General features: G+C 51.2%; 6 protein-coding genes across 6 annotated transcripts; 4 read left to right on the top strand and 2 right to left on the bottom strand.

The window, feature by feature from the left end:
- Positions 1–1,784: 1,784 nt before the first annotated feature.
- Positions 1,785–2,102, top strand: SCP_0200960 (hypothetical protein; the record flags this gene model as incomplete). Its single annotated transcript, XM_027754011.1, has 2 exons — positions 1,785–2,027; positions 2,088–2,102. The coding sequence occupies 2 exons, from the start codon at positions 1,785–1,787 to the stop codon at positions 2,100–2,102; spliced, it is 258 nt and encodes an 85-aa protein (XP_027609812.1).
- A 5,922-nt stretch (positions 2,103–8,024) lies between these two features.
- SCP_0200950 (hypothetical protein) lies at positions 8,025–8,363 on the top strand (the record flags this gene model as incomplete). The annotated part of the gene is made up of 1 exon (XM_027754010.1): positions 8,025–8,363. One exon carries the CDS (start codon positions 8,025–8,027, stop codon positions 8,361–8,363), a length of 339 nt encoding a protein of 112 aa, XP_027609811.1.
- A 2,442-nt stretch (positions 8,364–10,805) lies between these two features.
- On the top strand, positions 10,806–13,445 carry SCP_0200940 (predicted protein; the record flags this gene model as incomplete). Its single annotated transcript, XM_027754009.1, has 6 exons — positions 10,806–11,131; positions 11,193–11,841; positions 11,897–11,938; positions 11,986–12,042; positions 12,092–12,167; positions 12,217–13,445. The coding sequence occupies 6 exons, from the start codon at positions 10,806–10,808 to the stop codon at positions 13,443–13,445; spliced, it is 2,379 nt and encodes a 792-aa protein (XP_027609810.1).
- A 589-nt stretch (positions 13,446–14,034) lies between these two features.
- SCP_0200930 (hypothetical protein) lies at positions 14,035–15,150 on the bottom strand (the record flags this gene model as incomplete). The annotated part of the gene is made up of 6 exons (XM_027754008.1): positions 14,035–14,161; positions 14,218–14,545; positions 14,615–14,621; positions 14,675–14,819; positions 14,873–15,079; positions 15,140–15,150. 6 exons carry the CDS (start codon positions 15,148–15,150, stop codon positions 14,035–14,037), a joined length of 825 nt encoding a protein of 274 aa, XP_027609809.1.
- Positions 15,151–18,127: 2,977 nt separating this feature from the next.
- Positions 18,128–23,346, top strand: SCP_0200920 (hypothetical protein; the record flags this gene model as incomplete). The annotated part of the gene is made up of 13 exons (XM_027754007.1): positions 18,128–18,273; positions 18,332–18,454; positions 18,511–18,877; positions 18,927–18,992; positions 19,054–19,142; positions 19,200–19,413; positions 21,894–22,084; positions 22,144–22,266; positions 22,324–22,690; positions 22,743–22,814; positions 22,870–22,958; positions 23,019–23,232; positions 23,290–23,346. The coding sequence occupies 13 exons, from the start codon at positions 18,128–18,130 to the stop codon at positions 23,344–23,346; spliced, it is 2,118 nt and encodes a 705-aa protein (XP_027609808.1).
- A 289-nt stretch (positions 23,347–23,635) lies between these two features.
- SCP_0200910 (glycoside hydrolase family 92 protein) lies at positions 23,636–26,842 on the bottom strand (the record flags this gene model as incomplete). The annotated part of the gene is made up of 16 exons (XM_027754006.1): positions 23,636–23,719; positions 23,775–23,991; positions 24,083–24,177; positions 24,243–24,359; positions 24,417–24,439; positions 24,642–24,782; positions 24,840–24,948; positions 24,999–25,017; positions 25,068–25,198; positions 25,248–25,261; positions 25,321–25,354; positions 25,409–25,501; positions 25,558–25,650; positions 25,697–26,271; positions 26,328–26,683; positions 26,730–26,842. 16 exons carry the CDS (start codon positions 26,840–26,842, stop codon positions 23,636–23,638), a joined length of 2,214 nt encoding a protein of 737 aa, XP_027609807.1.
- Between the last annotated feature and the right edge of the window lie 159 nt (positions 26,843–27,001).

Below are 27,001 nucleotides of genomic sequence, written 5' to 3'. Positions count from 1 at the left end.
GATGAGGGAATGCAGGCCCGACGCGTAATGAAGCTCAAATTCGGCGATACAGCGTAGCCGAAACCTTGGAGAGCAAGGCCCAGCGCCAGCGCCACACCAGGATTAGGGCTGCCTCGCCGCTGGTCTTCTATGCCAAAACCAGTCAGCTATCGTGCAGATCCGCATGGCGTGTACGTAGTACGGCAGTAGGTTCGTCATCTACAAGGCTTGAAGAGTGCAGATATCTCCGCAAGTGGTGTCAGGTGAGGCGGAAGAAGCAGCTGCGACCTGGGAACCTGGGACTCTGGTGTTCAGCTAACTGTGAGGATGGCGAAAAGAAGATGGCCAACGGGGGCAATCATGCGCAGCACGCTACTCGAATGACAGAGTTTGAAGTTTGCTCTTGCTAGCCTCGGGTATCCTATCAATCAGCACAGAGCTCAGAAGCTCGGGGAGAACTATCTCGCAGTGGCAATTTGCGAGTGAATCGCGCGATGGTTGCCAGAGAATGTGATAAATGCTAGAATGGGTGGCAAAAATGCCGACAAAATCGCACATGACGCAACCACACTAGTGCCACCACGCACAAATGATTTCCAAGCGCAGTGGACCACTGCCGGGTTGAACGAATAGTGGTTAAGCTGACCACGTCGAACACCTCGTGGCTAGGCACGCGTCAATCACGTGATGTGGACGAAAAGTTCGGCACTGAAAGGAAATGCCGGAGCACGCTGATCTTGATCCACTTGTGATACTCTTGTGATCAACGCACGTCCGAAAAAGGAAATCTTCTAGCGCCTCTTAGCGCTCTTGTAGCGCTCGGAAGCTGAGTTCAACCGCTTTCGCTCTCCGTGTTCTCAGACTCAACTTCGCAAGTTCTCCGCGTCTCGTACAGCCTCAGATTTGAAGCTCCGCCAGCGCTGTTTGGTGGACTGCTCGGGGCAGCTGAATCGCCGCCTGAGAGATATGGCGCCGCGTGGCTGGAGAGCACGTAGATTCTGTGGGCGCGGGAGCATTCTGCGGAAGCAAAGTTTAGATTGGAAAGCGGTGGACAATATGTCTGCACTGATCGATATTATTGATCGATAGCTGCGATCAGTCTTGCTGTCCTGGAGCCTTAGTAGAGCACGGTGTGGACAGTGAGCAACTTATTCTGAACACACTTACAAACTGTTTACCCTGTTCCTCATTATTAAATTTGCCAGTGTTCTTAGGTTTGCACAGCGAGAATAACGTGCAGGTGGCGACTTCGCGCGAGCCAACTTGAACAAGCCTCTGACACTGATTGCACGATAAGACGGGGTAGTGCACCGTCGCATGGGCACTGTATATCGCTGCACTAAGCTCACCTTCCGTGCACTTCCAAAATATGACCCCGCGTACTACTCCTTCCCAGTGTTCTTCTCTCCGGAGAAGTCGCTTCGGACACACCTAGCCATCTCGGAATGACCCTCGCTACCACCGTGGTGCCCGTTCACGCAGTGCTCGTGAAAACGTGATTTTCTATCTCATGCTAGCCCCCCTGAACGTGGCTTGCGGGTGTGGCGCGCTGGGTGAGTACAGGCGCTTCTTCGGCGCTTTCGCGATCTCCATTATTCTCCGCTCCAAGGGCGCTATGCATGAATCGAGAAACCACGGTATTTGCATATTTGTGGCTATTCCCATTACCCATTCATTGGTCGCCGTCGCCCACGTCGGTATGGGCAGTGACGGTATTTCACCGAAAGAAGTTCTGTCTTGCCATTCAAAACTCGAGCGTCTCAGCTCACAGTCGTATCCGACGGCTTCAGCCTTTAAGGAGATACATGTCCTCCATGCAGACACTACTGCTACTGCTGAACTATCGCAAGTTGAGACTCATCGCCCTTCGCCCTCGCCGGACGGTGCTCTCATCAGAGGCCGCTGTCGACGGGCCGGAAATCTCCGGAAGCCGCCACTTCTTATTGCAGACGATCCAGATCTGGTTGCATTGTCCAACCGCTTCTCCCGTCGAGGTGGAAATGTGGGATCAACGAGGATCCTGGATGTACGCCTCGCCTGTGATCTCTGTATGTTCTCTCCGTGGACAAATTAATCGTCTGATTTTCGCGATTTGCTGTTTTCCGCAGGATCAACGTCTGTGAGCTCCACCCAGCGGTAGTGATCTGAACTTCGCATAAACGCCTTGAAGTTCGGGCCATTGTCAAGCCCCGTACTTCACGGGTCGATAATCCCCTTCTTTCCCTCTCATGATGTGCCAGAGGGACCGAATCGCGATTGTATTCCCCAACGGGCTTTCCGGTTATTGTTGCGGCATAGGATCATGTTGCGGGATTGACGTATACGGAGAATCAGGCATTGTCGGACATGCGTAAATGGCGTGTCGACAAAGGTATGTTTCCTGTTGGAAGAGGTCTACTGCTTGCGGAAGTCCGATGTCCATCGGAGCTACAGGAGGACGGTCGCGCAACTGGGTACTCTTCTATTCAGCGGCATCTGGCCACCTCCGTTAACGCGGACCCCGTGGATATGGGTGCTTTCCATGATCTCATACGATGGTTTATTTGGGCTCGTCATGGTCTGACACTCATGCACGAGTACACATTTCATCTGCAGGACTCATGCCGCAGTAACAGTCATGCTGATGTTTTTCCTTAGAACTACAGCACATGCCAGTGACCAAACACCGTCGTCAATAATCATTTTTTCTCATCTGGACACAATACCCGTTTGTAGTTGGATACGCCGACTCTGTTACTCGGTGCCAAGTCTCCCCAATTCTCCCAACTAGCTGCGGAATGCTCAGCGACGAGTGCTCATGAATTTACTTGTGCAAAGGATCCTGCCGGTGTCGCTAAGTCAACGCCGTTCCCAGAAACGCTAATAACACCGGTGCCGGCCTTAGCACGCCGTCGTAGTTTTCAAGGCCGCAGTCTTCGATTCACACACTTGAGAAGACGAGGAAGATATATAGAGGAGGTGGATCTTATTTATCGAGGCTCTACGCGGGTGAGATCAAAGTGCCTTTGTCAGTTTCTTCCGATTCTGATCGGGATCGAACGCGCACGCCACTAAGCGCCCATGAGTTTGCGTCTACCACAGGACTCTCCACGAGCTCTGGGTTCTCCTCTTGCAAGCTCAAGACGATTCGATCTGATCTACCCGGTATTCTCTTACTCGATGCCAATTTTTGACCGAAGCCGATTTTCAACTTCATCAGCGCTATTGTTCCAGCCATACATACTACGACCTCGGCGCGACATTCCCTGTGCCGGCGGATCTTTTTCAGCGCGAACCGCTACCTGTGGCCCTCGGATTGTCTGTACACCAACCGTGTTCACTTGTTTTTATCTGGTTGCATGGACTCTGTCTGCTCCGCGCGCTGTTATTGCCATCAAGTCGGTCCGGAAGGAACACGGTGCGCTTCGATGGTCGAAAGTTACTGCAATAGGTGGGCCCGAGGAGATTAGAATCTCCGACACTGTGCGCCGAGCCTGCAGGCGTCGTTTCATCTGACCTTGTAGCCGACTGCCTGCCACTGGCGCACTACTATGCCACCTGCCGGTTGTTGAGGTAATTAGTGAGCTTTCTCCGTTCTATCCATCTGATGTTCAGTGCGCAGTAGTCTGGATGCGCGAAGCGCCTTATTGCTGAGCGAGCGAATTCTTTATATTTGATAAATTCGTGAATCAGAAGGCCGTTGCAAATCCGCCAGTTGGAGGCAGATTTTACCTTTGTCGAGCTTCGTGCAGTGGGACAGGTATTTTGGCACTATGACGCTGCACGGCGCGGTTGATTCTAGTTTTCTAGAAGTGCACCCGCTCAATGGAGCGCACACGCACAGGCATCTCGTAACTCCGGCTAGAACAGGCCTTACGACTTCCATCATGACTCACAATGCACGTACACAGGATCAAGTCACATAGGCTGATTCGGAACGAATCACAACCTGCTGATATGACTGGCAGTAGGACCTCAAATCAATTCGCAGATATCCTGCCGCGAGAATGGAGCTGGATGAACTATGGAACTTCGGTGCTCAGATGGCAGACCGTACCCCACTTTACCTGGCGCTGATATCGCGGAGTGCGTCACCCTTCATCGTGCTGTGCATTTCCAGAAGCTAATCGTCACATCGACCGAACTTCTCAAATTGCATTCGAGAGAATGCAGTACCCTGTTTTCCTTTCGACGGAAAGCAGTATGTTCTTTTTTTGCTCAAGATGATCTTACTGGCGTGTTCGTGATACATTGCTAGCAAATCTTGACTTATCACCGAACGCACACTGCAACCGCTGATACAAGCAGGCCTATGCGTTGTGTCTTGTGATGTTCCATATTCTGACTGCTATGATGTGTGCAACGTCCGAATCATTCACGAAATTTTTTTGTTCTCCGCCGACAGCCCGGGTATTCTCGTCCTCCTGAACGCCCCTACGATTTGATTGAAATCTGCGAGGAGTGCAAAAGTATGATTCTTCCTGGAGGTTTCAGGTGCGCTATCCGCTTAGCCTCTGTTACATTCGAGGCTGTTTCTGCAGACCAGACGTCAAAGTATAATTTGGCGTCGTCTACCGATAACAAATGCTATTGTCAAGTACCTGGTTATAAGGCCGGTACAATATCGCTGTGATACCTGCAACGTGCGTGCAGTAGTCCAACTTCACCCACCAAGGCACTTTGTTGCTCCGGAACGATGCGAATGATCATTCTGCTGCTGATGTTTCATTGTCAGGCTCGTTGCAGCTGCGATTGTGTTCATCGGTTGTGATGAGCGTCATCATAACCTTGGTGGTTAGCACTCACATGGCTTGCTATCGTCAATGACTGCGCCCGGATGTCGACATTCGTCGATGTCACTAGGCCAGAGCACCTCGCATAAATCGGCTTTTGATGCCACGTGGTCCATCCACGGTGAATGTCAAGATAGCCTTGCCGACGGATGCATCCAGTACTGAGGGTCTCTTGTGCCTCTGTTGTCTGTGGGAGAGCGCGCCCACTTCATCGGCGAACTCCAGATGAATGGTAACCTCGTACCTGAAGCCGCTGGGTGTGATGTAGTCGTCTTGACAGGAGCGAGATTTGATCCCATTTCACGCCTTGTGGAAGACGTGGAAGAAGTTCATATGGAAGTATCCGGCAGCTCCGACATCGACGTATACCCATTAGCATGCGGCCATCAGGACGTCGTCTGACTGTTATCATCTAGAGGGCACCATTCAATTTCGACGTCGGGCGACGCATGGACTTACAGGAGGCGTGCAAATGAATAGCAGAAATTTCTTCCAATCCTACCAGGCGCAAGCAGTGACGGTAAACACATCATAGGTGGGTGTGAATGCCTCGAGTCGGTATGCGCTGAAGTTTGATCGATTTCTCTGGGATTCCTATCAGTAATCAGGATCTCTACAGCTGTGCCCGAACCGCCATCGAAAAGGACCTCTCCGTCGGTTAGATCCGCCTGTATTGCTCTGTTCTTTTCTGTCCTCTGCAAAAACAACGCCGGGATGACGGGTGCTGATATTGACTACCACCCAATAGAAGAAGATATAAATCTCTCGCTGGTAGCAGTTTACGCAACTTCGTGTGTGGGGCGATTGCTATGGCATGCGAGGGACATCTACGCGGACAATAATCTAGGGAGTCCAGAGGTTTCCCAGAAGGACACCCTGGCTGCAGTCCGTAGATCGAAAGTCGGCGCTGCATCCTTGTGACCAAGATGCTGTGTTGCCTGTGTAAGACTGTAACAATACGTACATCTCATCAACCTGCGGTGGCGGTCATCCCTGAGAAGGAAGATGGTTGGGCTTGTCGCTACTAGTGCTTATATACTTAGGGACCGAGAGGGCTTGCATCGACTTATTAAAGCTTCTAGTACTGTTGGTCCATCTTGTTTGACTTCATCATTGGACTGATGACTCGAGGACAAGAACTTAGCAGGAAGTGGTTTAGGAGAGGGACTCGGACAAGGGCTTCCTCAAGAGCATGCAATCTTTTCACCTGGGAGGATCAGAGCAACAAGTTTTGTGATGTCACGAAACTCGTCACAGGCCTCAATTATGTTCTCTCCATCAAGTTCTGCAAGGATCTCAGTCACAACCTCATATGTGAGGATATCCATACATTATAGTCACAGAAGCAGCATCGACTTCATTCTAGAATGTCACTCTTTTTGAGTGCAGATTGCGGAAATTGTTAATAATATACTTCACGGTGCACCAAACATAGTCAAGTTACCGCGCGTATGAACTCAATCCATTGTTTACATTGTGAGAGAATACTACTATTTATCCTCAGGTTGCTACCTCCGCCGAGGAGGGATTTGGTTCATTCACGCGCTTGTGCTTCGCACCACTTAGTACTTAGTGAGCGTCTTGGGTCGAGGGTTCTGATAGCACGGACCGTTGGTGCTCAGCGTCTAGACTAATCAATTTGTAGTGTCCCCTGCAGGCCTGTATACGACATGCACCCATGCACTCAGGTACCATGTACGTCTACATAGTTCTATCGACTACTGGAGAGCATATGCTGCCGATAAGCCTTAGACGGTTCAGCGCAGTGTCTTCAATTTTTATGCTCGTCATACCGGGTTCCGTTTCCAAGCTATGTACTTAAAACTCGTATTTACTTCACGTTGTGCATTGTTTTGCATTTTCTCGCGGGACCCTTCGCAATGTTTTTCGAAGCCATCCGGGAGCTGCACCTGGAACATGCCGTGGGACGTGTCTTCTCACAGCTGCATGGAAGTCACGGGCGTCTTAACGGAGAACATTGCCTGTCTATACAATTATGACAATTGTTGTATCCGGGGAGACCGAGTAGGTCAGTTTCATCATGGCGATCTCAATCTGATGGTGTTTCTCACACCTTCAAATGGCAATAGGGCGCCTCGTTTCGAAACTGTCAATCACTGGTGCCGGACGCTCACAGTCTGATAAAAATTCTGAGAAGTAAGTCGCCCCAAGAACCGTGTTCAGTGCCGCTCAGAATGTTGTCAATAGAGTCCACGTGTCATGACCCTCGGAAAGCATGCCGTACCTCCGAAACCCACACAGCTTTGATAATGATAGATTGAAGTCTCGCAGCACGGCCTCTGCCTCTGCACAGGCTCTCCACCTTCTTCTACCTCAAGACCAGAGATGTCATCTGATTCCATGTATTCAATGCTTCCCAGCTCATCTCGATCATATCACAATATTCTGCCGCGGCCCTTCGTCATCATTTGTATAAAAATCCATGCGGTATCTCAAACGAATTCGGCCTGCAGCTCCATCTCCCCAGAGTCCTCGAACTCCCTGTCATGTCGCTCCAACATACCCGCACGCAGGTTTCGTTGCCAAGCATACATGAAGTGTTCCCTGGTGTGTATGCTCTACTGATAGCACTCGGTGTTTGATCGATGCCGACCGTAGTTCTCTGTCAGAGCATTTCTCTTCAAGGGCAGCGACGTCGCATCACGGCCACGTGCACCAAGCCCTCGAGGCAAGGGAAATAAATGGAAACACGACCGTAGGTTCATTACACTATTAGATGGTAGAACAATTCTGATTTACTCGGAATAGGGTCAAATCTCGACAAGCGGACATCGTACCCACGTGCCCAAGGTCGACATGAACCATTCCACACTTGTCAGACCTCTTAATCCCGAAGCACACCACTATGATAGCTTGCATGGTAGCGAAGATACTCGAAAGTGTCGTCACTACGCACGTACACAGTACTCCATGCAACCAACGCCAGCAAACTCGAACCCTGCCGGCGTTGGCAACCCTTCGCTGTCTAGTGCTGGTTTGTCAACCGCTTTTCCATCCAAATCTCCTCCAACTCCCACCCAAGCTTATTCGAGAAATCGGCGCGGGTACGACAATGATAAGAGACACGTCTGTGGATTATGTGGCAAGGGTTTCAATAGGCCCAGCAGCCTTTCAACCCATATGAACAGTCATACTGGGGAAAAACGTGAGTCGACGAGCCCTGTTGCTTACTGCACCTTGTTTATCACATTTCAATCCACGATAGCGTTTCAGTGTCCCAAGTGTGGCCAGTTATTCAGCGTCAATTCCAACATGCGTCGTCACTTCCGCACTCACGGTCCGGACGCCATCTCTCCCATTCTTCCGCCATTCGGAAGCCTCGTCGTTGGCGACCATGCATCCCCTTTCCCTCCTTTTAGCTCTCCACCGTCCACGTACTCTGGCAGGAGTGACTATCGGCCACATGTCTACGGCTCAGATATGAGCTACGGCAGCGATAGCGACTGTGAAGATGGGTCAGACCAGGGCGCCCTGAGCGACGGCGATACACGTCAAGATATCCTGGAAAAGACAAATGTCTCCTTCTCACGGATAAAGCTCGGCTCGTACTCATCCTACAGCGACTCTAGGGCCGCGCCGCGAGGGCACTAGATGTGCTATTCGTCATATAACGTCGACTCGCCAACCATTTGTTGGCGTAGACAGGTCGCTGGGCTTCGGGCATACCTCTTCTCATACTCTTCTTTATTCATCTATGTCACCTTGAAGGTTGTCAACCTCGTATGTTTGTCGCTGTTAAAAATCGTATTCCTCCAGTCGTGGTACAGCCACCGCCTATTTATTCAAGTAGCGGTGAGGACTCCCGTTATTTCTCATGAGCTTTCTGAATATTTTATTCTTTGTGCTGTCACTGTAGCTTTGCTATCGACCAACTGCTATCTATACGCTGTGTTGTATCATAGTGGGCCAGCGTGGACCTGCCGCAGGAAGGATCTGAGATTATTTAGTTATGCACCCGAGATCGATCAAAGATGTTGTATCGCACCACCCGTGTAATGTAAAAAGCAAGCCGTGCGTGTTAGAAAACCGTTGAAGTTCGTTCTGAGCTGCTGGGATTGAGAAACCGACGAAGCGCGCCTGTGCACGCGGTGGAGTCCTCAATTCTCCGCAGCTTCCCTTCTTTCTCCGACGGAAATCGGCATTGCCTTGTGCCATAGATGGCCGAGAGACCATGGCTGTGTGCACCAGACTTCGCTCGACGCTTAACCTTCCTTCTGAGTCATCCTTCTGACGCGCAAGGACAAACCCGAGAACGTTAACGTTACAAAGATGCGCAGTAAGCCATAGAAAATTCTGAACCCATTGAATCGATCCAATGTGAGTCTCAGCATAGCAAAACCGCAGATCTCCCTAATACGAGGATTGCAAACCTGATGTCAGGTTGCATGAATGATATTCATTGAGATGAAAGCCTGAATAGTTCAGGGCTTCGAATTTCATCTTACAAAGTGGCAGAGGCCAGTCCCTCAACCAACGAGGCCACATGGGGAAGACAATGTCCACGGGATACGAGGAACTTCACTGAATTGAGGTCCATCACTCAAGCCCTGCGTCGCGGGAGACCTTCATGCGCCGCAGAAGCAAGGCCAGAAACACCTTGGGCTGGAGCGTAATATGTGGTCAAATTCCAAGGTTGAGAACACAAGAGATTCCAACGTGGGACAAGAACGTTCGTTCATCGAGAAGCCAACCATATGTCGAAACCGGGCAGACGAGAGCTGTAGATGCTGTGCGTTCGGGCGGCGGGAGATAGGCTGAGGAGGGATTGGGTGAGGTTAGAGTTCGTCCAAACACCTGTTAAAAAAGACTCCTGTTCTTGAGGATGCGTCAAGGGAACTCGCATAGATCCAGTGCTTAGCCGCTTGGACGGGAGATTTTGAGAATACAGAAGCACCGTGGAAATGACAGATTTTGACGTCCATTGAAAGGTAAGAGACTTGGTGCATAGCGATTCTTGTAGCTGCGGTGGATATACAGTCTGCAGCTACGATCACATCGTGCAGAAAGAAGTCCATGAAGATGTCGCGAGTAACACGGGTACACCTATTGCAGGTTGGATGATAAGCTGACAGAAAGAACGACATCTGCGGGTCAGCACATCGACGTGTGAGTACCAAAGAATCTCGGAGAACGAGCATGTCTACCATGATAGGAATTTCGTCTGCTGGTATCATGCTCGATGCTTTCCTAATCCTTGACGGCCGCTGGAGAAGTTTGAGCTGGAACCGTTGGATACGGTCACGGTGGAACAAACGCAAAAATAGTGTGATCAAAGTTCTTCTGTCTTCCGTCTTCGAGAGTTTCCGGTAACCTTACCTTTGAGATGAGGACGTTCTTCTAGCCACGCTCGCGAAGGAAGCGCCTCGAGACCTGAGTAACACCATTCCGTGCTCACGGGACACGGCGATGGTGTGAAGCATCTAACATAGTCCTGCGTCAGTGGACATGGATAAAATTAACGACAAAGAGTGAATAATCATAGCTTATCTCTGCCGGTCCCATATGCTGCTGGTGTGCTGAAGCAAAGTGCAAGTACGAAGTACTGACAGTGAATCGACTTGAGAGCGAGAAATAAGAATAATTTCGTCATTTCTGGAGTCAAGTTAGAATATAAGCCCAATCGCATAAGTTCCAATTATTTCAGCTCGACCAAAGCCTAGTCTCTGTGGCCAACCAAGTACTGTTATGCAGAGATGTCGTGGGCTGTCCACGGAGGAGCTTGCCATCACAACATTTTCTCTGACCTCTGCCGAGATGCATCTGTTGAACAACTGGACTTCGCGCATGCGGGGAAGATCATCGACTGGCGCTCACTGGCAGCAGATATATTCCTGGATGTCTTTCATCACGTTTTAGCTGATCCTTATCGACAGCGCAGCTTCCGGCTTCATAGCATTTGCTTCCCTCGAGCATTCCTTGTCGTTTGCTGTGCGAGCTGAGTGCTTTCGCACGTGAGGTGTGGGCGTTTAGTTTATGCGGCCTTCAAGTTTGAAGCTCATCAGTTCAATCATCTATCTACTTCACCAGATCGCAATGGCTAACGCTTGGGATGTCTATGCTACGCAACTGTTCCGGTGTGGCCACGGTTATCCGCTCTGGGAGCCCGAGCCCACGAAGCACGGCGAGGTACGAGTCGGTGACGTCGGGTACATGCGCGAGGGTGCCTTCTATCGTCTCTTCAACGCTACAGTTCCCGCAGATGATCCCATCAATAGTCGCTACGGTGTGCCAGACCGCACGTCCTACAAGCCGTTTCAACACAGCGACTACATACTGAATCGACTCGAGGCTGCTCTTCCAGCGCTACCCATTTGCAGCAAGAGTGTTAAATCTGTATCCGCGAGTGCACAGGCCGGCGCGTAAGTACGTCTACCCTCTAAGCTTTGCTACGCATACATATTATCGAGCCCATCCACACAGTCAGAATGTCTCTGGGGGTTTTCAGTTCGAATGCACAGACGAACAGGGTGCGCTCCTCATCATGAAGGACCCCGCCGATCGGGAAGAACTTCACCCTAGTCGTCGCATGGCTAATTACATGATGAGCAATTTCCAGAGTTGGTACGAATTTGCGACGGAGGTTTGCGAAGTCGATGTAGAACGGGACGACATCATTTTTGTGCGCGGTTGGGTAAAGACCTCTGAGTGGGCCGTCGCTGCGTTCGTGCACGAAGGGCGTGCGGCACAGCTAACGTTCAGTGGCAACTTCGGACTAACCGCGAATGTGAACTTCTCGCTGTCCATGACAAAGGAGGTCTCTGCATTCCCCGAGCGCAATACAGGTCCTCGTCGCCGATTGCCTTCCAGCCCTAACCCTAATCTTCTCCCGGCGACACCTCAGCAAAGCTCAAGTACCGTAAATTTGGCACCTCTTGATCAATGTGTGTTCCTCCACTACTACAAGATGAAAACACGCTTCTTCCTCCCGCCCAAGGCGATCAACGCAGCTGCTGGACCATATGATTTGTCACCTTCTGGTGGCGATGAAGACGACCACAGTCACAGTATTGTAATTGATACTAGCAGTGTCACGTCGGATGAGGTGGAACAAGTCCCTGCCATTCCAAAGGTGAGTTCTTTTAGCTTGGCACAGATCACAAACTGCCATACTCATGCGAATGTAGGCATATGATCCTGTCGGATTCGTTCTGGACTACATTATTGAGGTGGGCAGTGTCGTTCAGCGTGTTGAATCCTCGTTGATTCCCCCTAGCATTCAGAGGCTGCCATCGCTATCGCCACCGATGCAGATATCGCTTCTCTATGCAAAGTGGGTTAGTTGGCTCGAGGGTCCACTTCCTTTTCTGACGTTCACACAGGGTCAGGACATACCTGAAGATATCCAAGAATTCCTGAATACCGTGCAGCCACATATCGAAGTTAACGAGGATGGTCGTAAGTTATATTTGATTCTCTCCATGTACTGCACTGATCAGTACTCTAGTCGGCATGCTAAACTTCGAAGGTGCTGTTGTAGTGGAGACCTCAGTACAACTTGAACAATTTGATCCCGTACGCACTGATGACAGCATGTCAGTCGATGGTCCTCCGCCTGTTGCACAACCTCCCACCGAAGGAGGCTCAGGTACCGGCGCTCATGTTCCCGGCCCTCCAGCTGGAGAAGAGAAGAAGGAGAGCGCGCACCTTGGGAACGGTACTGTTGTTGTCTTGGACGAGCACAAGGGCGGAGTCTGCGCGCTCGCGTACTCTCCCGATGGCCGCTTTGTTGCGAGCGGGTCGGAGGACATGAGCGTCATCATCTGGGACGCATCATCTGGACAGCGTTGGCACACATGCCAGGAGCACACGGACACAGTTTGCTCCATCGCCTTCTCTCCAGACAGCCGCGAACTCGTTTCTGGATCGCGCGATGGAAGTGCGATTATATGGACCGTTGCGACTGGCGAGCGTAGGGCCGTACTCGAAGGTCATGACGGCTTCGTCTACGTCGTTGCATGGTCTCCAGATGGTTCCAGTATTGCCACTGCGTCGGTCGATAACACCCTCCGCTTGTGGGATACTGCGTCGGGTCAGGAGCGCCACAGGTCTGATGCGCACGGTGCGATGGTGCTGCTCGTTGACTACTCACCGGACGGACGTCGCGTCATCTCCGCTGGCGCGGATCAGTGCGGATGCATCTGGAATGCCGAGAACGGGGAGCTGCTGTCAAGATTAGAGGGCCATGAGGGCATGATTTATACCGCCGCATTCTCGACGGACGCTCGCCGGGTCGTGACAGGTTCTGAGGATGGTACGGCTCGAATCTGGAATGTGGAGACAGGTGATGAGCTCGTAACTTTGCGCGAGCATGCGGGTGCGGTGTGGGCCGTTGGCTTCTCCCCAGATGGGAAGCACGTAATGAGCGCGGCGAGTGATGGGACGGTGAGGGTGTGCGACTCGTTCAGTGGCGACCGGCTCCAGGCACTCGAGGCCGGCGACTCTGTTGTGAATGCCGCCGCATTCTCACCGGACGGCACGCGTATCTGCGCGAGCACAAGTGATAATGCAGTCAGGGTATGGGACGCCGACTCGGGAAAACTCCTCGTTACGCTGGAAGGCCATGTCGACAAGGTGACGAATCTCCGTTTCTCGCCGGACGGAGAGCGCGTTGCGTCATCTTCGGACGACGCGACTGTCAGAGTGTGGAATTTGCGTACCTTGCGGGTTGCATGATGCGTGTGTAATGTGACTAGTTTTCTCGATCTATCTGTCCCTGCTAATTGCTATGTCAGAGTCTCAGATTTATGGGTTGAATTCTGAAGATACGCACTGTACATCGCTCCAGCTACCACTAGATAACATACCCCACTATTGGATCAGACGTCTCCTTTTTTGCGTTGCCTATGAAGTACTAGTGGCTCCGGTTTATTGTCCTCGAGGGCGAAGCCCTGTGGTAGATAATAACTACTGTAGCTAACTGATGTACGGATTTGGTTTCGAATAAAACGGCGGCGTTACTTGCCTAGTTGTACTTCCTACTCGGACTCTGGAGCAGAGGCCTCTATGGAACGATTGTGTACTTCGCGATAGAAATTGTCCCGGGGTCAGCGCGGTAGGAAGACTTAAATTCGTCCGAGCAGTGGGTGAGTTTCATCATACTCATAACATGAAGTCTCCGAATCAATCCTACACATTGGCGCTCCTGATACTGATAACGTAGGGTTGTCGCTACATACATGAGGCGTGCTTACTTATACGAGAATACAACAGCTTATTTTCTGTATTGGCCGATCACATCGGTTCAAACCAGTCGCCGGAAAACTTAAGCGAAGCCCTTCCTCTCGCGCGTAAGGTCCTCCACTGTCTTCCACTTCCAGACACTCTGGTTCGGATTGACGAGCTCGTTGTCGTTATCCGAAAAGTCAATTTGCCCTTCATTGAGAGTAAGACTGAGACGAGTAACTGTGAGCCAGATGAACCATCACATGTAGGAAAAACAACATACTGAAGAAGGGGAATAGGGGAGAAGTTCGAGTTATTGGCGAGCGACTCCTGCACCCCCTTCCTGGTGGTCTCAAGGTCGACGCCTTTCAAAGAAACTTCACTTATGTTCCCGAACTCCCTTCTAACGCGCTGCACGATGTCGCGCGCGTCCGTGAAACTGATGGCAGAGCCGGAGATCCGGATTTGGTCTGGGACGCGCGCCGATATAGCAGGCGTTAGAACCAGAATGGAGAGCTCCGCGAGAGCGCGCCCGATGTCTGCCTTCGACGTGAATGTTATCTTCTTATCACGAGTACCGAGGGAGGTGTAGGTGTTGTGGTCAAAGCCAACTGCAACAGTATTTTCGTGAGAAATAATCTCTTCCGTTGTTCACTCGCTGATATCGGCGAGAGACTTACAGAATGACTGAAGGTCACACTCAGGTTCCCGTGATGAGGAAGACCAATATTTATGCCCACCGCAAAATACATCTCGAGGAAGAGCCCGCTGTAAACATCAACAAACTTGAGTTTTCCCTGGCCGAGGTCGCGCGTCTTGCGGTCGTGGGCATTCTTGTCAGCCGACTCGCGCTGGCTCCAGGCCCAATAATCCTTGCGACGGTCACTACGCCAGAATGACCAATTCAAGGATTGCGACCAGAGTCATCCGAGACTTACACACCGAATTCAGTGGGGAAGTAAACTTTCACGTGGCGCTGTACAACGGCTTGGATCAGAGCATCCATGAGGTCACGCGACGCCCCGCCTGGAAGTAGGTTCACGACGACATTCACACCTTCAAGTACCTTGAGGAGGGACGGGAAGGGATCCGTCTCGCTAACCTGACGGAGCTCCGCGCCCTTCGCGGCGAGGGCTTGAGCGTCACTAGATGCAGGATCACAAACGAGGTAGGAACCAGGTACGGTAGTAAGAATTCAGGAAAACCCCAATAACATCTTGGCCTGCAAGGAGGTGGGACTCAGGGATTGAAGGAGGACGGTTCTTCAGATGGCTCACCAAGATTACCTGTGGCGCCGGCGACGGCAGCAACGTGAGCTTTGGAAGGAGCCGACAACGTAGACATTTTTGCGTACGTGGAGTTTTGTGCGCGTGTGTGGTAGCTACTGTGTAGGCACTGGCCCGCAGCTTGGAGGTTGCCACGGCAAGGTCGGTGATTTTATACTCGCTTTCTTCTCCACTTACGTTGAGCCTAGTCGCGCATTTGGATGCATATGGGTTCTGACAACGATCCGTACCCAAAAAATAGTTGATTCTTCAACAGCTAGAATAATGTTTAGACTGGGACTGAATCAACAATAGTATCATCAGCATGTGAAGGCTGATCATGCCCTTGCATGCGAGTCCCTGCTTGCAAGGGTACTTCTAGCGGAGCATGTCCAACTCACACCGGAGACAGCGGGCAATATCGCATCTGCAGACATTGTGGGAAAATTCCGCCTTACATTGTACATGTATGACCGGCTCTTGTTGCCTGCGGAAATTTTGCCTTACATCCTTTCTCAGCCAATCAGGTCGCAAGAATAAGCCTGTTTACAAAAATGTACAACTGTCTGACATTCTACCACATATGTACAATGGTAGATGGGATATTTGCACAATATTAGATGTCCAGATATAGCTCGCCGTCTCCGGTGTCACGGACCGATAACTCTTTACGTTGTGGGGATGACTCAGCGCTTTACTTAACGACTTGCCAGAATCAAATCATGCAGAAACGCAGAGATTCTAAACACGATCAAAGTATGGGTTCTTATGTAAAAAAATACAATCTGTGGGCTGGCTGCCAACAGGTTGAAAGTAGAGGAGCTGCTCTATAAGGCTCAGCAAGTGAAGCAAGACGAAGAACACTCAACTGGCACATGTAAGGTGTATCTTTATGTTGTGAATAATAATTATTGCACAAAGAGAGAAAAAGTTCACAACATTAACCAAGGGTTCTGCCAACGAAATCGGCCCTTGCGAGGCTAGCAAATCTCGCAAATTCAACTGCCACTGGCAAGCAGCTCGGTATTATCGCGTCAGTACAGGGTATTCAAAAAACCTTGACGAGCGCCCTCTTTTTCCAGCTTGGTTTCTTCGCTTGCGAAGAACAGAGCCCTTTATTTATTTATTTATTTAATTTTATACGGCATTGTGGCTGTACCGCCACCATCCGTACCCCAAGTGCTAGTGTTCCCCAGCTTGTACAGAAGCAATTCTGCAGTGTTATCGACATTGGAATGCACCAGAATAGTCCAATGATATCTTACTGTATTGTTCATGCTCTGGAAGTGATGGTTGCTCCAGATTTCCGCTAATTGCATTCACCTTGTCGTATTTCAGGGGACCATTTCCTTTCACGGTAACGGCGCCAGCTTGCGAAATGGCATGCGACAGAAAGCCCTGCAGGCGTCAAGGTTTTCCGAATCGTCTGTAATGCAGTCAATCTGTTTTGAAAGTAGATAAAGATTGACTTGTTGGAAAGAAATGAAGCTTCGGTGACAGAACTCAACAGAACTCAATGGTGTCCCAATTTCTCGGAGTGGAAATTTTGTACAACCACTCGGCTTTTGCCGGTGTTGCTAGTTGTGCTCGAGCCGCTCTAGTTCCTGGTCCGAACCATCAGCAAAACGCGTGATATTTCACAGAAATTGTCGCTCTCTATGTCTGCTAGAATTCCTACCTGGAAGATTGCCACTGGCACCCACATAGCGGTCCTAGCCTCACGCTGGTTTCATCTACGCTTGGTTGGATGCACAAGCTTTTCCTGCCAGTGAACACAAGCTGATGGTACAAATAAGTGGCTTCACGTCATACTTCTCCATTATCCTTAGACACTGGCTTCTACACCTGCTCTCTCTGGTGATATTCATCAAGCCCATGCGACGTCTGCTTGACACATTGTACCAAGGTAATTACGGCGAACCCACAATGTAGCGTCAGTCTTGTCATATATTTGCCTCAGATATTTGGCTTTCTGACGGGTTGCTGGTGCAGGCACGGTGAATGCGAGGAAGCATTAAGTGAACAAGGATGCACGAGTGACATGTTTTCGTTCACTTATTGATGGAGATCCGTTGTACTTTCTTACTACCAATTATCTGACATGTTGTTGCTGCATGCGTATTCCACCTTTTCATTACAAGCTTTGCTCGGACAACAAACTTTGGTCCAGTGGTGACTTTCTCGCATCATCTTGATGTACATAGCTTGCTCCTCCAAGCACAGTTCGCATCGCAGTCTGCGGTGAGCAGGATGACGCGAGTTATAGGGATCCTCGCGTGGTCCATTCAGCGCTGCTCGAATCTACAGGTGAGAAAACCTGACGGAGTTGCCTTGATGATACTCATTCTGTGAACTTGGCAGGAGTTCGCGTCAACCTTGTTGTGAGGGCCCACCCTCAGCGATACGCTGCGCTACACTTACTCTTGACTACTTGCTATCGTGAAGAAACGAGTTTATTAGATGTGTATCTGATGATTTTGCTACCCTATCGAGCACCTGTACTTATAATTACCTCTAGGTATACTCTGTCTGCGAGTCGATGCCTCTGATACTCCAATATGCCTTACAGCCGACAATACAGCCTCAACGTACATCGTTGAACCTTGCACTGGCATTTGGCAGCATGAATGGATAATGATGTCGTTGCCTCACAGCAAGCGAGAGAATACCTCACGGTGGAGTTGAATCTTTCTGACGGTAAGACGGCCATTCACCGATCTCAGAAGTGCTGATAGCACCTCTTGTCGCCGCGGATACCTTGGTGGTGAGATAATTGCGACCGCATGCCAGAGCGAAGGCTGACCGATGCTGACCGATAACGCTTCTATTCCCACATACATTATTCTTGCTGCTGATCTGATATGACCTCGACCTGGATGAATACCCTATTTGCTGCGTTATCGCCCCGCTTGACCCATCTCCTCGACGATGCCTGGCCTTGCGACATTCCCGCCGTTCCCAGAGAATGTGCCCACTCACGCGTTGCTCGTCGTAGACTTCCTATTGCTTAAGGCGGGCGACGCAGCAGAGATCGATAAGCTATGGAAGGCAGCCACGGGGCTCGGATTCTGGTAGTGAGTGTCCGCGTTAACTTAATGGTAAACGTCACGATCGAAACATATTCAATCACAGCCTGAAGAACCACGGAGCTGACGAGGAAGTGAACGGTATGTTCGACATGGGCGCGGAGACCATGGCACTCCCTCTGGAGGAGAAAATGCAGTTCGAGCAAGGCGACGATGGCACATCTCCCGGGTACGTGCCTCTACTAATATGAAATTTTCATTATAGATTCAACGTTCACTCGGCAGGTACAAGGCGGCAGGTGCTAACGTTACCGATGAGACCGGTGCGCTGGACTCAGTAGAGTTCATCAACATCTCCAAAGATGATGCACTCGCATGGCCCGGGAAAGTCCATAGGTCCTACCCACGCACAGTCAATACCCGCATGGAGCCCACCATCGCTCCCTTCGTGCGCAAGGCATTAGATGTGAATCTCACTATCATAGACATACTGGAAGCCAAGCTCGGTTTGCAGGAGGGCGCATTGGCAAAGAGACATTCGATCGATGAGCGTAGCGGCAGCGAGGCGCGGTGCATCAAGAGCCCGCCGCGGCCCCATGGCTTCTCAGAGGACAAGGCGGCGCTAGGATCACATACAGATTTCGGCTCTCTGGTGTGTTTGCTGAAGTTCGTGTTGGTTTGACTGACCTATCCTGAATCAGTCCTTCTTGCACAATCGCCTGGGAGGATTGCAAGTCATGGTACCGGGTGCGACGCAGTGGCAATACGTAAAGGCAAAATATTTTGCGCCATATCTCGAAAGCGTGCTTATCAATTGCTTTCATGTAGCCGATACCAGGTCATGCCATCTGCAACATCGGGGACGCACTCACAATTCTCAGTGGTGGAATCCTGATGTCCAACCTCCATCGTGTAGTGTACGTCCACCGATCATTGATTCACGACATCCCCGACTAAAATGTCCGCTATCATAGACCTCCGCCAAAGGAGCAGGGCAAATTTGAACGCTGGTCTGTCGTGTTCTTCACAAGACCGGGCAACTCTATCGAGCTCCGAGCCCTAGCAGAGGAGAGCCCGATCATCGCTGAAGCGGTCGCGCAGGCACCCGCTGGGAAGTATCAGCCTGGATCGACGGCGAAGGAGTGGTTCGCCAGGAGAGTGAGGAATGAGAGGAGAAATAACAGGACGGTATGTATTTATTCCTCCCGGGTTACCGTCTGTTTCTAGCACCCGCACTGCCGAATTTTATCCTTCTGAGTTGACCTCTTGTCACTCCGCCAGGGCCCGGAAACATATCATGCCAGTAGGGGTATGGAGCACACGCCAGCGGCGATTTGATGATGGGAGAGATCCAATTGAAACATGGTGTACGTGCTACATCACTAGAGGTCAGGACGCAGAATGCATACTCGTTGTTTGCCGACCAAGCTGTGCTTGAAATGTTGCACTCACGCGGCTAACAGATGGTATCTAAGAGCTGTGTTCGCAGCATGCCAACATTTTGCCATCACAGCAGTTCTTACTAGAGCAACTCTCGGCGACACCTCTCTCATTGATTCCACCATCACTCCGCCACCTCTCCATTTCCCTCGGTGGTGTAATTTTCCCATACAAATGTGACTTGACCGAGGATGGAAAAGCTGCGCAAGACTATTTGAAGTCCATTTTTGCCTACGCTCCCCTACTACAAGATATATCCATTTGAGGAGTCCGTAACCCGTTATGTCTGGTGCCTGTCAACTCTTGCAGGGATCTTTCGCTAGTCCATCTCAATCTAGATCACCTCAATCTTTCCCTTCGGGAAGGGCTGGCAACGTTGCCGTGTCTAATCGATCTGGACATTCAGACCACCTCGATCTCTGCCCACGATGCTGGCTGTAACTTGGATTCACCACGCTGCGACGGCTCGCTATCTGTGCCATACTTTCTGTTGCCACGCTAATCTTGTCTATGGTTCTCTCCCCGTCCATCGCTGCAATTCTGCTCTACCTCACGGATGGAACAGATATCGAGCCATTCCACCCTCAGCCACTCTTATCGACCATAGCTTCAAGATACCCTTCTTTACGTGCCATTGATTTCCATGCTTACGTTCACCATCGGACATCGCTATTCGATGTTCTCGAACCACATATGTCCTTGCGTGACCTGCAAAACATCAGCATACAGGTTCCGGCAACGGTATTACTTTCTGACACTGATCTCATTGCAACGGCGGTCGCATGGCCAAAAATAGATGCACTTGGGATACGCACGAACTATGTGTCCCTGTCTCTGATACCAAATGCATGCCATGTACTGGTTGCGTTTGCGCGTCTTTGCCGGAACCTGAGGTTCCTTGATCTACCCCCGATCGACTTCCATGGGCTCCCTGCACCCGAAACCGCACCCCAAATGCCTGTGTCGTTCTATGCGCTATCTCCTTTCAAATCCTCACTGGTGGAATCCCTCGATCACAGACCCTGCTGGGGTCACATCCTTTCTCACTGCTATCTTCCCTGACATTGACCTTCGTCGGCTCACAAGACTCGCGTCCCACCCCGTTCCTGGAGGAGGCGCTACTCAATGGAGACAAATGGTGGATGAGCTGAGAACCTACCGGCAAAACCGGATGCGTCGGCTGGGACTGGAACGCAACTGGTGATAGCTTCATTTTAGCTTTGTCGCGCCGCGTTCACTGTCACAGTTCACGCTGACTATCTGCATTGCAGTATATATCGTCGACGTTATTAGTCTGTCTGCGATCATCGAGTTGAGGAACCTGTTTCTCGTACATGAATCATATGTTGTAAAATGCTGCAAGATTTCGCTTCACCCCGTTCCATCCCTGATCTACTTCAAGCTCGACATTTCCGCCTTGTAAACCAAAACAATGTATGTGGCGAAAGACTTCTGGGAGGACGGTGTCTTCCCTTTGTTCCACGCTGAGCCATGATTGAGGTGCGCTCCGCCTTCTCTTTTTATACCTCTTTGCGCCTTCCATTTCCTTCAGTGACGACTGACCGGCCCAGGAGCAAGCTTCTTGTACAGGTTTCAACTATTATCGTAGTGACCTAGTCTCGGCTGGTGTCGGCTGGTGTCTTTTACACTCAAGACGACGTGTTCGATGAAGTAGAGCAGAGTCGCTCCCGGATTTTCACGCTCTGCGCGTCAGGATGCACGTCAGGTGAGGACAGTTTCATCCTAAAGTTTGTCAGACAGTGTTCCTGCTGTAAGGATATTTGTCTCAGCTTCCGTGACGCCACGGAGAGGGAGCCGGTGACGTCTTCGTGGCAAGTCTGGGGTGCTCCTCGATTGTACAGGTGATCAGGCCTTTGGAGCTGTTGGTCAGGAAGGTGCGTTCCCAGCACAATAGATGATTCTCATTTGTCCTCAGAGGCTTGCGATGTGTGTACGTGGCAACGCGTACCGAACTACTACCTATTTCTCAACATCTTGCCTGGCGGATGGGAAATGCAAATCGTCTTCCATGACAAGGTGTGCTTCTCAACCTCCTTTCTCGTCGTTGGCGAGACGTCTGATGAAGAAGTGCGATACCATAGTTCGATCCGACCATCTGTTCTCTTTCCCACCGGTTCTGGGATTGCCATGAGTGCAGGATGCTGCGGCGCTAAAGGAACATACGTCAATAGTCAGCTGAGCAAAATCTCTCGCTATCGGTTATATAGGTATTCGCAGGCCTCTATCAGCGCGGTACACCGAGCTCCATCACTATGCCAGGCCTCATAACGATTCCCCCCTTCCCTGAAAATGTGCCCATGCATCCGCTGCTTGTGGTCGACTACGAGAAGATCAAGGCGGGCGACGAAGAAGAGATCGACAAACTGTGGAAGGCGGCTACCGAGCTTGGGTTTTGGTAGTAAGTACATGCACGCAGTACATCGCATCGTTCTAGCTGAGTTCGTGGTAAATTTACAGTCTGAAGAACCACGGCGTCGAAGAAGAAGTGAACGGAATGTTCGATATGGGCGCGGAGACTTTGAGTCTACCGATGGAAGAGAAGATGAAATATGAACAGGGCGACGAGGGGATGTCCTGCGGGTTCATGAATCGCTTATTGTCGATTGAGTAGAAGATTACTGATGTCAGATCGTCCAGCTACAAAGCCGTAGGAGCCAACGCCACGGATGACACCGGCGCACCGGATGCCGCAGAGTTCATCAACGTCGCCAAAGACGATGCACTAGCATGGCCTGCGCAAGTGCACCGCGACTACCCTGCGACAGTATATGCCTGCATGGAGTCCACAGTTGTCCCGTTCGTACACAAGTCGCTGGAGGTCAACTACACGTTAGTCGATGTCCTCAATGGGCGACTCGGCCTACCGGAGGGTACGCTCGCTTCGAAGCACAAGCTGGAAGAGCACAGCGCGAGCGAGACTCGTTGCATCAAGACCCCGCCGCGGCAGCACGGAATGACTGAGGATAAGGCGGCGCTGGGCGCACACACTGATTTTGGCTCCCTGGTGAGTGCGGCATCCGAGTTGTGCTTCCCAAGTAATTCAGTCAAGTCCGCAGTCTTTCTTGCACAATCGCCTTGGAGGGTTGCAAGTGATGGTACCAGGAACAACGGAGTGGCAGTATATAAAGGTAGAGTACACGCAATTCTCTGACGGAATCCGGTGTTCACTCGAATTCTTTCCAGCCCATCCCTGGACACGCTATCTGCAACCTCGGGGACGCCATGACAATTTTCAGCGGCGGCATCTTGCGCTCCAATCTCCATCGCGTAGTGTAAGCTTCGTATGATATTCTATCAAACGTGTACCTTCCACGCTAATACCGTGTATGCAGCCCTGCGCCGAAGGAACAGGGCATATACGAGCGTTGGTCTGTTGTCTTCTTCTTTAGGCCAGGGTTTTCTGTCGAACTCCGTGCTCTGGCCGACGAGAGCCCGTTGATTGCACAGGCAGTCGCACAGGCGCCGGAGGGCAAGTATTCTCCCGGCGTGACCTCGAAGGAGTGGTTTACGAGAAGAACCAAGAATCAAAGAATGAAGAACAGAAAAGTGCGATATCGCCGACTTGACGGTAGAATGATGAGCTCAGATGTATTCCGTCCACAGGGTCCAGAGACTTATCGTGCTAGTAGGGGAATGGAGCACCAGCCCTACGCTGTTTGAACGACGAATTCCCTCGAAAGTTATAAACCCTGTATTGGTACCTGTGATTCAAATACCTGTGTTGTATACGCTGCCGTCAAAAGATCTAAAAAGGTGTAAGATTGTGCATTCGCCGCCGCCCAAAACGGCACGTGATTGTGACGCGACGCGATCAGTCACGCGGGCGACACAAAGTACCAAACGCGCTTGTACAGTACTTATCGTCTGATAGTAGCAATTGTCAGTACTATCACACATTGGCTGCTGAAACATGATATCAAAATTTATGTTTCCAGGCTGATCATGTTTTCTACCGCAATTCGAGATGTCGGTATGTCTCCTGGAGGACGCCATCACAAACATAATTTTCTTCAACTGCGCTGGTCGAATTCGTCTACAAAAGAAGGATTGTCGTACTTCATACCAGATCAAAGGAATTCACTACACACCAGCGTGCTCGATGACCAAGGCTGAGGCTCCGAACTCATCTCGAACACGATCTCACCCCCGTTCGCGATCTGGGAGTGCAGAATAATTGGTATTTGCACGTCCTCGCCGTTGATCTTCAGAGACTTGATGTATGGGTTTTGTGGTCCGCCTTTGGAAGTGATCACCAGCGGGTGCGTCGCATTGGGGAAGTCGAGCGTCACTTTGTCGAAGAATGGCCTGAGCAAAGTACACGTTTTATCAGCACCGAGTGGAAATGAGGAACTTGGTCAAGGCACAGATAAAGCTGCCAGAAATAGAGAACACATACGTGCCAACGACATATTCAGCCGACACAGGATCCACGGGGTAGAAGCCAAGGGCACTGAAGATGTACCACGCGCTCATCTGGCCGCAGTCTTCGTTCTGTTAAAACGTGGGGGTGAACAATCAATCTGTTTATGCCCTTTAAGAAGTATGCAGATATTCACACCGGATAAGCCGTTAATGGACGCGTTGTAGTTCGACACCGCTACTTCGCGAATGCGCTCTTGCGATTTCGAGGCAGCGCCTGCGAGAGAGTACAAGTATGGGATATGGTGCGATGGCTGCAGAAAGACGTTGTAAAGCGCCATACAACACCGGTCGAGTTAATCATGACCTACCTCATTAGTCTGATCGTTATGGCCTGCACGTCACATCAGCAACAATAATACGAGTTCAGGTAATTGAATGATCCTTGCCTCCATCGAAATGCTCGTCCAAAAACGCCACGAACGATGCGTTGCCGCCTCTTCGCTCGATCAGGCCGGGAATGTCCTGCACGACGTCGAACGTGTACGCCCACATGTCACCCTCGGTCCAACCCGCGTCTTGGCCGGCCCACGAACCGTTCGCGTCGCGCGCTTCCATAAAAAGCGTGTCGTTGTTGAAAATCGTGAACGGGGCGGACATCGCACGGGCGCGGAAGAACGCGGCATCGGAGGTCTCGGAGAGCGCAGATGCGAAGACGGAGACGGCGTAGTCGTCAACTGACGTCGGCATTTACAGTGAGGCTATCCGGTTTGAAGGGATGGAAGAGGTCTCACAGGCGTAGTCAAGCGTGCGCGAGGCAGCCTCGGAATGGATGTCGGACGCAACCCAGCCACGCTCTTCGTACACCGAAGACAACCCTGCACGAACTTCGTAGCCTACATTCTGCAACCAATCGCACATATATCAATCGCCGTACAGAAAATGTAACTCACCTCCTCGCGATCGTAGTACCTAATCAATATCAGTTATGCCGTTGTCAAATAGGAGAGACCAATACCCACGAGATGGTCCCGTCATCCACTGGCGGCACAGTAGCGTCCTTGTGGACGGCTTCATACGCAGTCTTGAAGTCAAACCCGGTTACGCCCTTAACCACGGCCTCAGCGATAAGCGCATCTGCGTGGGTCGCCACCTGTGCACGGTAAGTGTGGAGGACACAGACGTCACCAATACAGTGCTACCATGATATTCGTCTCTGTTCGGCATGAAAGGTTTTAGTATGAGACGACTCTGTCGTTAGAGAGAATTGCTCACCCACTATGTTCTTCCACATTGGAAGCCATCCGCCCTGGAAGAGATACGCTGAGCCGAGAGATGGAATCTAACAACCGTTGAAACGTACCTCTTTGTAGTCTTGGAGCATGCTCTGCACCATACCGGGAATACGTTCAGGTGCAAGCAGGATCTGCCACGCCCACTCAGCGCGGAATGTGTCCTGAAATAATTCGATCCGTGAGACTTCGCATGCAACTAAGGCAGCGGGAAGCTCACCCAGATAGAGTACCCAGTGTAAGATTCTCCCTCGTGCACGGACTCGTCATAACCCGAGTAGTACTGACCATTTTCGCTTTGTTCGTACGGATACTGGCGGAGAGCGAGCTCATCAACAACATGCCGAATGAAGAATCACCTCGGGCACCTGAAGCGTATGATACACCCCAGTATAAAACACCTTCAGGTCGTCCTCACTCGCGCCCTCAACCTTGATCCGATCCAGCTTCTCCGCCCACGCCTGCCGCACACCTCTCGCGGTCTCTTCAAGACTGATATCATCGGGGATCTCTGTATCCAGATTCTTCCGCGCTTGCTCCACAGAAATGAACGACACGCCCACCCGCACGCCCACCACGCTGGCGCCCTCAGCAAACCGTACGAATCCCCCAAGCATTGCGCCCGCGCCCGCCGTCGCGCCCTCTGCAGTACTGCCGTTCGCGGTAGTGCCCCAGCTCGCGAAAGGGAGGTCGAAACGTGCGCAGAAGTAGCCTGACCAACCGAGCGCTGGATTGGGCCCGATGATGAAGTCCTGTCGCTCAGGGTTGCGCCCGGTAATCTCTTGTCGTGACGGGTCGATGGTGATCTCGCCGTGCGGGTAGGTTACGTTGGAGGGGTCGGCGGAACCCATGACAGACGCGCGTGTTGCTTCAACGAAAACGTATGGGATGCTGGTGTTCATGAATGTAAAACGCAGATGTCCAACGCGAGAAGCTGGTAAATAAAATGAATTGTAGATCGATGTGTTAAGCGAGAGAATATAAACTTACTCGCAGATTTCTCCGCGAGAATCTTCCCTCCCTCAAGTGCATCCATCTGCACGCTGTAGTAGCTGGCAGTGATGACTTCGTCGTCGTGGCTGAACGGCATGCCGCGCTGCTCGAACACGCTCTGCACCTCTCCTGCACCGGGCACGACGACGACCTGGCCGCTCTCGCCCATCCAGATGGCAGGCTGGTGAGTGCCCTGAAATCCGTGTACTTCCGTGTCTGTATAATTGTACGGCGTCACGGAGACATAGTTCTGGCGAGTCTGCGCGACCCAGCGCGTCATAGCAAACGGTGGGGCGGTGGACGGGATCATCCCCCCCGAACCGTTCGGAGAGTCTCCCCCGGCGCCTATCAGCCTTTGACGAATGTCAGGAAGATGCAAAAGTGTAGAATATCACTCACGGGTCAACATTATCCACACCAGAGCTCGGTGGCTCTGCGAATGCAGAAGGTAATCGTGAGCGGGCGGAGACGGTCGCAACGAAAATGAGCTGCAAGGTGGTCTGCAGTCGCATCCTCGTGTTCAGCGTTTCTCAGGCGTTGACTGAGATATGACTGGCAGAAGTTACGCGAGAAACGACGAGTCCAGGATGAGTCCAGGACATGGTAGGTTGCGAGCGCCGGCAATTGGCGCCTCCTCGAAATTGAAAAATCCCACGCATCTAGGGCCTAGA

The sequence above is a fragment of the Sparassis crispa genome (genome assembly GCF_003851025.1).
Source record: "Sparassis crispa DNA, contig_000001F, whole genome shotgun sequence".
Classification (NCBI taxonomy): domain Eukaryota; kingdom Fungi; phylum Basidiomycota; class Agaricomycetes; order Polyporales; family Sparassidaceae; genus Sparassis; species Sparassis crispa.
This window is presented reverse-complemented; position numbering and strand designations above follow the sequence as displayed.